General features: G+C 42.7%; 1 protein-coding gene across 1 annotated transcript; it reads left to right on the plus strand.

Annotated features, from left to right (window-relative positions):
* The first annotated feature begins 8,262 nt into the window (after nucleotides 1-8,262).
* TMEM30B (transmembrane protein 30B) lies at nucleotides 8,263-11,950 on the plus strand. The gene has a single exon (XM_054567465.1). It carries the CDS (start codon nucleotides 8,464-8,466, stop codon nucleotides 9,523-9,525), a length of 1,062 nt encoding a protein of 353 aa, XP_054423440.1. The 5' UTR covers nucleotides 8,263-8,463; the 3' UTR covers nucleotides 9,526-11,950.
* Nucleotides 11,951-13,349: the final 1,399 nt, after the last annotated feature.

Consider the following 13,349-nt stretch of genomic DNA (forward strand, 5'->3'; position numbering starts at 1 on the left):
ACCCACACTGGAGCCTCTCTTGAACTAAAGGACAGGAGGAGCTATAAGGTGACCCAATAGTGGTGCCCAAGTCAGAGCTGTGGCAACCCCCAAACATGTAAGACAGAGGTTTGGAGGGGCAAGCTGAGAACCTTGCTGAAGATGGTGGCCTGCTGAAGCGCAGTGAAGAGCAGCAACAAGAAACAATGCAGATAGAGGGCAGCTGCCTGATGACTCCCTACTCCTGCGAGAGCCAGATGTACTGTATTTTGCCCTGTATAATGCACACCCACATTTTTGGCCCAAACTTTCAGGAAAAAAAAATCTTTTGTTTTAATTTTTTAATTTATTTATATTTAGAAACAAAACCAATTATCATATTCCAGGGTATTATTTTGCATATGGATATAATTATTGCTTTCTAAAGTTATACTTTTAATGCAGAAGCATAAATAAAAGAATTAAAAACATTTATATAGATATGGAATTAGTACTACCCATGTATAATGTACATCCTTATATTTCCCTAAAAAATTTGGGCAAAAAAGTATGCATTATCCACGCCAAAATGCAGCACTTTCTTCAGGGCCTTCCTTCTGTAACATGCCAAGTCTCTGAACAAGCCACCACCTTCCTGAAGCTGACTTGAACGTTTCTGTTCCTTGCATTGCAGAGATCCCTGACTACGATCAAAGAGAACCTCCAGATGGATTATGAGGCTCCCCACACTGGGTGACTATCAGATTGCTCTGAGTAAGCTCTCTGGGCACCAGCCCCTGGGGATGGTCATTTAATGGCAAGTCTTGGGCTCCTATGAATTTTTTTTAAATCCTCACCCACCCAAAAACATGCTTATTGATTTTAGAGAGAGGGGAAGGGAGGGAGAAAGAAAGGGAGAGAAACATCGATGTGAGAGAGAAACATTGATTGGTTGCCTTTTGCAGGTACCCTGACTAGTGATGAAACCTGCAACCCAGGCATGTGCCCTGACCAGGAATTGAGCCCAAGAACTTTTACTTCATGTGACGATGCTCAGTCAACTGAGCCACACCGGTAAGGTCTCCAGGGAATGTATTTTTAAACACTGTCCCCACCCCCAATGATTCTGCTACTTGGCTAGTTTGGAAACCACTGGATAAGGTACTATCCCGGCAGCGGTGTCCAACCTTTCGGCGTCTCTGGGCCACACTGGAAGAAGAGTTGTCATAGGCCACGCATTAAATACATAAACACTAATGAAAACTGATCAGCAAAAGAAAGGTTAGTAAGTTTACAGTTTTGTGTTGGGTCACATTCATAGCCGTCCTGGGCCACATGAGGCCTGCAGGTCATGGGTTGGACACCTCTGGTAAGGTTTTGGTCTCTTTAAGCTTCAAAGATGACTCAACGCAGCTGTGGTCCTTATGGTACTTTTCCTACACAAAACTAAAATTTTAAACACAACCATCACAGATTCAGTTGTGCTATTTAGAGAGGAAGGCCAGGGCCCCCTAAAGCCCTCCAGATTGAATATTAAAGAGTCAATATTGATCAGCGCACCTGACAAGTACAGGTTCCCAGGGTGCTGAGCCAAATATTGAAACATTTAAATTGGTGACCTAGAAAATGGAATTGAAAGTATGTTTACCAACTCCATCAAACAGGGAAGAGCATCTAAGCACATCTTTGATAGGCACCTCAGTTTCCTAAGATGTCAGCCCTCCCTAATACCCCAATTTATGGATAGGAGGACATAGGACTTTGCCCTATGTAGAAACAGATATCTCTTTCATTCCATTTCAAAACCTGATAACTTTTTGAAAATGTTCATTTATTCCTTATAAGTGAAGAATTACTCAAGTTTCAAATAAATATCATCACCGTGTGAAAGGAAAAGCCAGCGTGTATGATATATTGTAGCCTTCAGTGAGGCCATCCCCAAACCTGCAAGTTTTATTCCCTCAGGGATAGGGAGACAGCAGGGGAGGAACTTCAGCAGATGTGCTTGTTCCACATGTACTGCTATGCATTGGGGTCCCATCCCTCCTCCAGTCCTCATTCCGGGAAGATAGCCCTCTCGTCCTTCACAGTGGACAGTCCAATTTTATTGTAACTTCATTTCTGATTTCCAGTTATAGAGCTCTTCCTTCCCGTCTCAACTCTGTCACTCAATCTGTCTTCTTCATACTTTGGATTTCTCTCCTGTCAACTCATCAGGCACAACCCCTACAACTAAACTCCATCCACGCAGTTCAAGTTCGGCCCCATCCTTGCTGGTTTATTCACTGTCTCTTAGCCTGGCCATCCTATACTCAGCGTCAGTGCTGCTTCTATTGTCATCTCTATTCTATTGCCACTTCATTAGATACGCCCCCTGCAGCTCAACTCACCTAACTCAGCTCACAACGGGTCTCCACTGTTTTTCTTAGGTTAGTGACAAAGGAGCCAATATATAGCAGCAAGGAACGGAGAGAATTCTTGTCTGTCTTTTGCACCTCCAGCTTCACTGAAGTTTTTTTGTATCTTCCACTAGGGGGTACCACCCCATAATTTTTGAAATGGGAAGTCTGCTGAATGCAGTTCTTAATGAAAAATGAAGTCCAGGCACAGTGAATTTTTTAAAACTTTTCCCAACACATGCTGTAATTTTATGAAGCAATTTAATGTGATTCCTTTTAAATAAAAGCTGCCCCATGGGCAGAGTAATAGGCAACAATCCTGAGCAGTGTAAACTTATATAAGGGAATGCCAATTAAAAGCCCTGGCTCTATTACAGTAAGGTAAATAGTCGTGAATTAAATAAAATAAATGCAAAAACTGAGTAGAGCCAGACAAGTGAAGCAGTTTTTACTTCAGCAAGAGAAATAGGCATGCTAAACAAATGTTGGCTTCAAAACAAAAGCTTTTGTTAAACAAAAAATTCTGGGACTCTGCATAAATGGGAGAGAATTCCTTATCTTTGGGGCATAAAAGAAGATCTGCAACACTAAAAACTGGTTCAAGTTTTTTGGACTCATGTAAGAAAACGTATGCCCAGACATTACAGTGCAGTGATTGAAAATATAGGATGCTGGAATTAAGCTGACCTCAGACCCTCTGATTTCCTGCCTACCTCTATGAGAACTTGGCCAGACTCTAGTTCCATAGCCTACATCTTAGTTCTGCATCAGTTCAGTGAATATGATAATAGTATCTACCACTAAGGTTTGTGGTGGTCATTAGAGGAGACAATGAATATAATAAAGTGCTTACAAAGTGGCTCACAATCAGGCTCGACGAATGCTGTGTAGTCAATGAGACAGTATAGAGAAGACCTTGAGATGACTAGGAACAGAAATATTTGCAATAAAAGAGATTGATAGTAAATGATATTTACTATCATTTTAGAAAACATACTGATACAGATAAGCAATCAGGAGACCAGAAAAGTTAAGCAGTCTGACCAAGGTCACAGTTTTTTCCTGACAAACTCTAGAGTTGAACTTGGGCTTCCTTGATGTCAGACAGCATTCTCTCCCCTATCCTATACTGCTTCCCCTAGTATTTAATAGTTTATTAGCATAGACTAAATATACTCTGTGGTTAACAACTGATTTTGTTGGTAAAGTTTTGGTGAACATAGCAAAGTATACATTGTTGTGGTAGTGTCAAAGACTCTAGCAGTCTGTATCTTTAAAGAGTTTAATTTTTAAGCTTCTTTCCTACTTTTAGAACTTTATCCCAAGGAGATATAGTCGCTTCTTGAACAAGATGGGTTTAAACTGCATAGATCCACTTACCCGTGGATCTTTTTCAAATATACTAGGAGATTTCCTTACTACTGTGAAGCAACCTATCAATTACACTAGACTACTCAGAGTAATCATATTGCTACTTCCTCATCAATGCATGAATCACTGTATTTATAAATGAATATGAATTTCTTTTCCACATTACCTTTTCATTTGTGATGTCTAGTGTTGATAATACATATAACATCCACAGTACTTTGTATCATGTAAGACAACATTGATGTAGGTACTGACAGATGGTGCATCTTACAAAAAGATGATGTACACTTACGGTAACAATAAATACAGTACAGTACTGCAAGTGTACTTTTCCTCCTTCTTATGATTTTCTTAATAACATTTCCTTCACTGTAGCTTAATTTATTGTAAGGATACAGTGTGTAATACATAAACATACAAAATGTGTATTAGTCAACTGTCTGTTATAAGTAAGGCTTCCGCTCAACAACAGACTATCAGTACTTAAGTTCTGGGAGAGTCAGAAGTTACACATGAATTTTTGACTACGTGGAGGGTCAGCATACTTGACCTCTGTGTTGTTCAAGGGTCAACTGTAATATAGAAGAAAAGGTTACATGCAAAAAGATGTCCACTACAACATTCTTTAGAATACTGAAAAACTGAAAATAATCTACATGTCCAATAATAGGAGAGTAGTTAAATACAGTAGATCCATGAATTTTAGAACCATTAAAAAAGTATGAAACCACAAAGAAACATGAAAAATTTTATTCATCTCATTCTAAAAGGAAGTAATTTAACAAGAATGATAATTATATTTTATAATTACAACCAATTAAAAATTAAATATTTACATAGATAAAATCCAGAAGACAAAATCAAAAAATGAAGTTATTTTAGGACTGTTTGGATTGGGAATGCCTTTTTCTTTCACTTCGAGTTCTCTTCATAATAAAGAAATGTAATAATAAATTGTTTAGAATGAACTCCTTTCTTTACTTTATGGGTATTTAAAAAAGTTTAAATGATCCAAGTGACCTTTAATGCATCATGATACTATGTGCAATCAAATGAACGACACAAGGTCAGAACCCTCATTACAGAATGAATTCTGAGGAGGATAACGATGTATTTCAATCCTTGACTACGCAGAACTTAGGAGCTAGGAGAAGACGTACAACATATACGTGGCGTACCTCAGCCCTGCTCCACCTCCAAAATCTTTAACACCGCATCTCATACCAGCACTTTTCCCCGCCCAGCTTTCACACCACCTGCTCCTTTACATCACTAGGCCTGCCAGTCTATTGGTCCCTACATTTTCTTTTGATCTACCAGCTTGGGTTCATTTTCTGTTTCATTCAACTAAGGCCTATCATTTCAGCCACCCCCTCCCCAAGAGCCACAATATATTGAACATTCATCTTCCCAATTCACCTGCCCTGAAATCCCCCATTGACTGGGCAATGCCAATCATGCGCCATCTCACTGGCAGGGGTGCAGGAATCCCCTGGACAAAACCATCCCACATCCCTTCGTGTGTCCCTGGCCAGCCCCTCTGTCCCTCCCTGCCGTCTTCCCTGAATCTCATCCTTGCCTTTCCTTCCCCTCCCCCAATGACTTTTACTGCACAGAAGGAAATTCTTAAATGAAAACTTTCTTTCCTTGAGCCAAGCCCAAAGCCTGGTACTTTCTGCATCGATCCTTATTCCCTGCCCTCCAGTTTCAGCTGTGAGAGGACCCTGCATCTGTTGTTTGGATCCAAACCCTCTCGCCTGCAATAGCCTTTGTACCATCCATGAACGTGTCACCCGTCTTCTACTCCGCCTGAACTATTATTTTTTTCCCTTATAAAAAACACCTGTCTGCCATCTTACAAGGGAGCTTTTCCTTTAGGACACATACTCTTCTAAATGATTACCATTTGCCTTTCTCCTCTCTCTTCCATCCATTTCAAAAAGATGTGTCCTACCTTGGCTGTCTCCACCTGATAGAGCCTGACTCCTCCTACCCCTCCTCCCAAACTGTTCCCACAGAAGTCAAACCCAATGCTCCAATGTACAATGTTCCTTTTAATTCCTTATCTCACTTGAACCCTCAGCTGTGTTTCCTTCCGTTGGCCATCCCCAGTGTTAAAATACTCTCTTTTGGCTTTTCGGACACTCTGTTGTTATCTTAGTTAACAGAGTGAATAAACTTCAGGCCACCCAAGGAGGGGAGAGCTCGATGGGCCCTCAGCTCAAGAGAGAGCTGCAGACGGGCTCTCTCTGGAGTACGCCTGTGCCCTTCTTCCCTCCCAAGCATGCAACTTTTTTTTTCTCCTAAACTCTAAGGGTCCCCATGAGACTTGCAACCAGGGCAGCAGTGGGCAGCTGCAGCTCGTCCCAAGCTTACCCGCTGAAACTTCTCCAAGGCTCCCTTCTCCTCTGACCCTCCAGTGAGCCAAAGCAGCCCCACCCTGCCTTCGCTCACTTCTGTCATTGTGACTTTACTTCTCAGTGAATTCCCACAGCCTAGCGTGGCTCACTTCTTTGCTATAACACTTCTATACAGTTAAAGCGGCCCCCTCCCCCCACCACCACCCAGGCTCTCTCCTGTTGCTTCTTCTTCCCTAAGTCTTTCCTTTGTTTCACTGTCCTCAGCTTTAATAAACATACTCTCAAAATAAAATATAAAAAATAAAAAAAGAGGAGAGCTTGCACTTTGAGAAGAGTGGTGGCATAGCAGCTATTAGACTGAAGATCTGCTAGATGAAGTAGTGAGAACTGAATTCCTTCCTCCAGACGAGTTTTGTGGACTCTATGTCAAGGGGACTAAATGATTCAGTGATTTAGGGTGGGTGGAACTCAACCATAACGATCAGGAGGACTTCTTATTCTTTTATCTTATAGAAAAAAGGTGGAGACTGGATCACACTGTAGGACTTGTTGACAACGTTGACATTTTCCTCTCTTAGGGTCTGACTGGAAGTGAGGGAAGTGGAGTTCAAGTCCCCTGGGTGGCCCTCACGAGTTTCAAATAGCTAAAGCTCCTAACTGCATTCATTCCTTTCAATGAGATGAAATAAAATTTTCATTATTAAAATAATATTACTCTTTAATTTTAGTACCATTCTGATAAAGTACAATTGGTATTTGATTACATATTATTCGTTGGCTGTTCTGATTCTTTCTTACTCCTAAGTAATATGACCCCTATCAGACTGCAAATGCCTTGAGGTCAAGGGTCCTCTTTAAGTCTCACTCTCTTCAGTCTCTCTTCCATTGCTTAAACATTTGGAAGATGCTTTAAAAAAAAAAAAAAATCCCACTGTCTAATTTAGTGAGTATTTTAACTTTTTTAATTTCCAGGAGTTTTGACTCCTGAATTCAATATATTACTCTGGATGCACTGGCAGTACCTTGGAAGTACAAGGCACTGGCAGTACCTTGGAAGGCAGAAGGGAAGCTGGTACCTGAGCAAGGTATGAGCCACTCAGAGGCAGCCTGGTGCTGCCACACAACTCGAGAAGTGTCATACAGAAAGTGTTTACGTTGTTCGTACTCTACGAGCTGCAGGAGAGACAAGGACACCTCCACACCTCACGGATTTAGCCCAAAGTTGAAATGGTCCACCACCCTTTTGTGTATGTTGTACCAACCTAGAGATAAAAGCCAGAATCCCAAACAATGTCCAGAGCTAATTTGGGTTCGCTTTACAATAAGTCCTGTGAATCCTTGTTCAGCTCCGTAGGCCAAGCACTCCCAACACCCTTACTGTGCACGGCAACTAGGTCTTTGGGGAACTTGGATCAGGCATTCTACAAATAATCAGAAAAATAATCTGGAGAGAGAAAAGAAATCACTTATGGTCCTGTGCATTTTTTTTTCCTTGTGTGGGTCCTCCACCAGCTGGAGAGAGATTTAAAGGCTCTACACCTCTTGCAGTCTTTGATTTCCTTTTTAAAGTCATTTTATTTTTAGAGAACTTTCCGCTTTTCTTAGACGGCCAGGTCGGAGCACCTGCCAAAAAGTTCATTTCCCTTTTTAAAAAAATGCTAGAATTTGAACATAGTCATTGAATTCATAACAGATTTGCCATGGTATAATCCCCTGAGCACTACATTTTGTGGCTGAAAGCTGACTGAAAGTGGGTCCATAAATTAACGTACAAAGGCAAGAGGACCCAGAGTTAATTTTTTTTCCAGATAAAATAGGATTTATAACCTGAAATCGTCAACCCTCCAGGGCCCGTGGTACAATCCCTCAGGTGCTGTAGGTTGCAGCTCCTATGTTTTCCGGAAAGACTGGCCCAGGCACTGGCAGTACCTTGGAAGGCAGAAGGGAAGCTGGTACCTGAGCAAGGTATGAGCCACTCAGAGGCAGCCTGGTGCTGCCACACAACTCGAGGAGGAGGAGCTGGCGTCCAGACCCACCGATCCAGAAGAAACACGAGCCTTAGGCCCGCCAGGTGAGGAAAGGAATGCCCAGCCGGCTCACCTCCAGAGGCGGGGCGCGGCTCGCGATTACCAGCAGGGGCGGAGCCGGCGCGGATCACCTGGGCGGAGGCGGAACTGTGGGGTCTGCTCGAGGCACGGAGAACCTGGAACGTAAGACTCACCTGTGCGGGGGGCCAGAGGCAGGACCAAAACTCACCTGCGCCCGCGGAAACCTGACGCAGGAGTAGCCCCCGGGATTGCCCAGTGCAGAGGGGGAGGCGACCTGGCTGGCCCCACCTGAGTCACCCTCGGTCCATCTGTGCCAGCGGGGCCGCCATGACCTGGAGCGCCACGGCACGGGGCGCCCACCAGCCCGACAACACCGCGTTCACGCAGCAGCGCCTCCCCGCCTGGCAGCCGCTGCTGTCGGCCAGCATCACCTTGCCGCTCTTCTTCTGCGCGGGCCTGGCCTTCATCGGCCTGGGCCTGGGCCTCTACTACTCTTCCAACGCCATCAAGGAGATCGAGTACGACTACACGGGCAACCCCGGCACCGGGAACTGCTCGCGGTGCGGCGTGGCAGACCAGGACCGTGCGCCGCCTCCTACCTGCTTGTGCGCCTGGTACTTCTCACTGCCCGAGCTCTTTCAAGGCCCCGTGTACCTCTACTACGAGCTCACCAACTTTTATCAGAACAACCGGCGCTACGGCGTGTCCCGCGACGACGCGCAGCTGAGCGGGCTGCCAAGCGCCCTGCGCCACCCGGTCAACGAGTGCGCCCCCTACCAGCGCAGCGCGACCGGCCTGCCCATTGCGCCCTGCGGTGCCATTGCCAACAGCCTCTTCAACGACTCCTTCTCGCTGTGGCACCAGCGCCAGCCCGGTGGGCCCTACGTCGAGGTGCCCCTCGATCGCACCGGCATCGCCTGGTGGACCGACTACCATGTCAAGTTCCACAACCCGCCGCTGGTGAATGGCAGCCTGGCGCTGGCCTTCCGGGGAACTGCGCGCCCGCCCAACTGGCCCCGGCCAGTCTACCAACTCAGCCCCGACCCCAACAACACTGGCTTCATTAACCAGGACTTCGTGGTGTGGATGCGCACTGCGGCGCTACCCACGTTCCGCAAGCTGTACGCGCGCATCCGCCAGGGCAACTACTCCGCTGGGCTACCGCGCGGCGCCTATCGCGTCAACATCACCTACAACTACCCAGTGCGCGCCTTCGGCGGCCACAAACGCATCATCTTCAGCAGTATCTCGTGGATGGGCGGCAAGAACCCCTTCCTGGGCATTGTCTACCTGGTCGTGGGATCCCTCTGCATCCTCACAGGCTTTGTCATGCTGATCGTCTACATTCGCTACCAGGACCAGAACGACGAGGATGAGGACCAGGAGTGATTCCTGCTTTCAAAGCATCCATCCTGCGTCTTGCCAAAACTCTCTTGCAAGCTTCTAACGGCTTCTCCCCCCCGCCCCCAAGGTCCTTATCCAGTTCCAATCTAGCCTCACTTTTCCTGCTGTGAATGAGGGGACTGGAGAGAGTAATTACACCCCATGGGACACCACCAGGCTTGCTGGGATGCTTGGGCTGGATATTTGCAACAACCTTGCAAAATCTCCCCATCTACTTCACGATTTACTGAGTTGACACGTTAGGTTCTTAAGGTCCGTATCATTTGAGATCAAAAGGGACGGTAGAGACTTTTTTTCATATATTTAATGAAGAGTCTGAAACCTAGAGATGTTAGGAATTCATTCAAGATCAGGCAGCTTACTCATTGGCTCCTGATTCTGATTCTGGAGTGTTTACCACTGAAAGACAGTGGTTTTCTTCCCTTTTTCTTTTTTCTTTCTTTCTTTTTCTTTTGGCAGGGGGTGGGGGTAGGGGGTGGGAACGTGGGGTAGAGAGTGAAGCCCACAAATAACCTGCTGAAGCATGGAGGGTGGGGGAGACCATACTTTCTTAAAATGTAGATAGATTAGGGAGCACCGTCCCCAGAGATTCGGACTCAGTAAGGCTGGGGTGAGACCCTTGAAGCTGCGTTTTAACAAGCCCCTCTGGAGGTTGTTCCTGTAACCCCTCAAATTGGGGAAATACTGCCCTGAACAAGGTAATAAGTAGAATACTGGATGTTTCCCTATTTCTTATGTTTGAGGTTGGTCCTGAAGCAATCACCGGAGTCCAGTTTTTCAGGCCGTCCTTTATTCGCAGGGACAATGGCAATCAATGGTGCAGGTTTGGTCTAGCGCTCCACCTTGAACATGGAAGGGGATGTTTTAACCTTAGAGTCAGCTGGAAGGGATCTCAGAGGGAAAGTGCTTTTCCTAAGTCATATTTATACCTACCTTTTCCCTAAGGTCTAAGAAATTTTTAAATCTATGTTCTCAAATGAAGCTTGTTTGTTACTAGTAATTATGTTTAAATGAATGCTAGGGAATATAGTCTTATATGTAAAGTAGAATCTTAAGAATTATTTGAACACTTGAGATAATGTTAAACCCTGATTATCCTCTAAAATTATCCTAATATATATGAAGTTATTCTAAGAAGCAATAGAATTATTTTTCTAAAAATCTTTTTATGGCTATAGAACTTTAAAAATAACTTAGTGACATCATCTTAACCAGTTTATTTGCTGAAAGCAAACACTTACATGGCATTCCGTCAGACAGAATGCTCTAGTACCTACTTTCTGTTATAGCTACTTTCCAGTTACTACCATTTTTGCTCAGGCCAGTAAGGTGGTGCAAGACCTTGAAGTATTTTTGTTTTTAGCAGTCAAAGAAATACAAAACTGTATTATTTTACATTAATTTTGTTTTACTGTACTCTAGTTCTTTAAACATTAATAATTGATCGGCAGCATGCATGTTCATGACGTCTGATCAGATCTTTGGAATGTGATTTAGGAGATTCTGTTCCACTATTTCCATAAACTAAAAAGTTTAGCAATTTCAGCGTGTTGGTCTCCCAACTCCTGAAGGTGACATAACTTTATTGTCAGATTGCACACTGTGATTTTAAGCTATAAAAATATGATCATTATATCGAATAATTTGTATTTATTATTAATGTTTGATCTAGCAGTTCACTAGCCTAGCCCTTTATGTTGGAGAAGAGAATTTACTACATTTTTTTACTATGTAGTTGAGAGCAACTATGTATTTTGCTATCATCTGTACAATAGTCAGTCTTAAAATAAAATTTTAAGTGAGGCTACAAATTTTACTCATGATTAAATCTATGAGTAAAGTTCCAGGTCCTATTCTCTCAGTTTTTGAAAGAGAATAAAGGTTATGTTTGTTTTAACTTTGTTATCACATTCGCTTAATGCTTCTGAACTATGATCTTAAAGGCACAAATGGTACCAGCCTCTTGGCTCATTTGTTATTAACAGATATACTGCAGCAAGAAAATCACCTTTCTGAGTAAGGCTCAAAGTGAACTCAGTTTTTCGTTGCTAATTTCCTCAAACAATTTGAACTTACCTCAACATCAACATGTAGAATGAATCAGATGATCTTCAACTATTGTTTGAATTTGGTAAGATGTGGTGAATTTTAAAACATATATAGTATTAAAAGCTATTAATGAATGTGATTATAGCAGTCTTCTTTATTTCTGCTGCTTTCTCAAATTCTGAATTGCAATTATTTGTCAGGTATTTTGTACTACAAAACGACAGAAACTTTAAAAGCAAAAAAATGTGAAACATTTTCTTGTGCTTTAGCATTTTGTTTGCTATCCAGGATTCTAGCTGGGATTGAATTCTTTTGTTGTCAGTAAGTGTATCCTAGTTGAATCTGTCTTCTGGGCTGAAAAGAGGGAATCTCAACAATTGGTCTGGAAATGTGCTTTGGTCTATCTTGATAAAATAAAACACAAAAGAGAAACTAATGTTGTTAGTGGGAACTCCCAAAATAGAATAATATAACAAAGATTTTCCATGTTTCTCCAGAATCAAATCAATTAAACAGTTTACTAACCGTGCAGTGTTAAAAATCAGAGACAGAAAAGTAGTCTGGAATTTCCTTTAGTAACAAATATCACTTCACAATATATAACTATAGCCCTTTCTGCCTCACTTTAAATTCTTTGCTCTCTTTCTGTCATTGGCAATCTCAACAATCTTAAATTCTCAAGAGTTATTGGCAGAGCTTAATGTAATCAATTCCTTATATGCCCTTGGATATAAGTCATCAGTTACTGTAATAACAGTAAATTCCCTCTTTATTTTTATCAGACATTTCTTTGCATCCCAGATTTTTTTTTTCTATAGCTAAAACATAGCTGACTGATTTTAGATATTTTTTTTAACTTCAATCCCATCCCCAGCAGAATTTCTCTTCATTTCCCTCCAAAAAAACAGAGCAGTGTTTAAAGTGTCATTAAGAAGGTTGTAGTGAACCTGACTGAAACACATTAAGGTCCTAAAGAGATCTTACATGAGAGTAGCACCTTGCATAAAGAATTTGCAAAAATGTTAACAGTGTTGACTCTACATAAGACTAACAATGTGTATGTATTCAGGAAAAAATACTTCCCCATTGTTTTGGTCAGCAAGCCAGTGCTGGGCTTCAGGATCAGTCACCCCAAGATGTGCCTCTGCGGTATGCAGATTGTTTTGAGCTAAAGACAACTTTAGTTTATACAGATGACATATTGTAGAATTGTAGACCTGAAACCTACATGCTTTTATTAACCAATGTCACTCCAATAAATTCAATAAAAATTGACAAAAACAAATTTTTTAAATAAGAGATTATCAGAGATTACCTCTTTTGACCTATCTGTAGGGCAGGGCAAACCTTTATCTACTAAGCTGTGCTCTTATCACCCTGCAAGGACTCTCTGAAGCACACCCCCAAGCACCTTATCTCATCCCCAGCTCATGATGCCTTATACATCTACATTCTCTTTCTATCTCTGAACCTCTTGCGCTTGCGGGGCCTATGACTTCCTCAGGTATGTGGAATTCCCTTAAATTTGGTTATTTTCTTTTGCTAATCTGCCACATGTCTTTTTGATTATTAGACCAGCCAGAAGAACCCTGAGGGTAGAGGAAATTCTGTTCCTCCTCAACAGTAGAATTTCTTTATTGCATGTATGTGGCTGAGCAGGTCACCACAGGACAGAAAAATCCTGTGGCAATGAAACCCAACCTGGACTGTTTGGGAGTGCAGGAAGAAAGGAAAAGGGAAATGGAAGGGAAAGGTGAGGT

The sequence above is a fragment of the Pteronotus mesoamericanus genome, unplaced genomic scaffold (genome assembly GCF_021234165.1).
Source record: "Pteronotus mesoamericanus isolate MK-2021 breed Mesoamerican mustached bat unplaced genomic scaffold, CSHL_Meso_final contig_182, whole genome shotgun sequence".
Classification (NCBI taxonomy): Eukaryota; Metazoa; Chordata; class Mammalia; order Chiroptera; family Mormoopidae; genus Pteronotus; species Pteronotus mesoamericanus.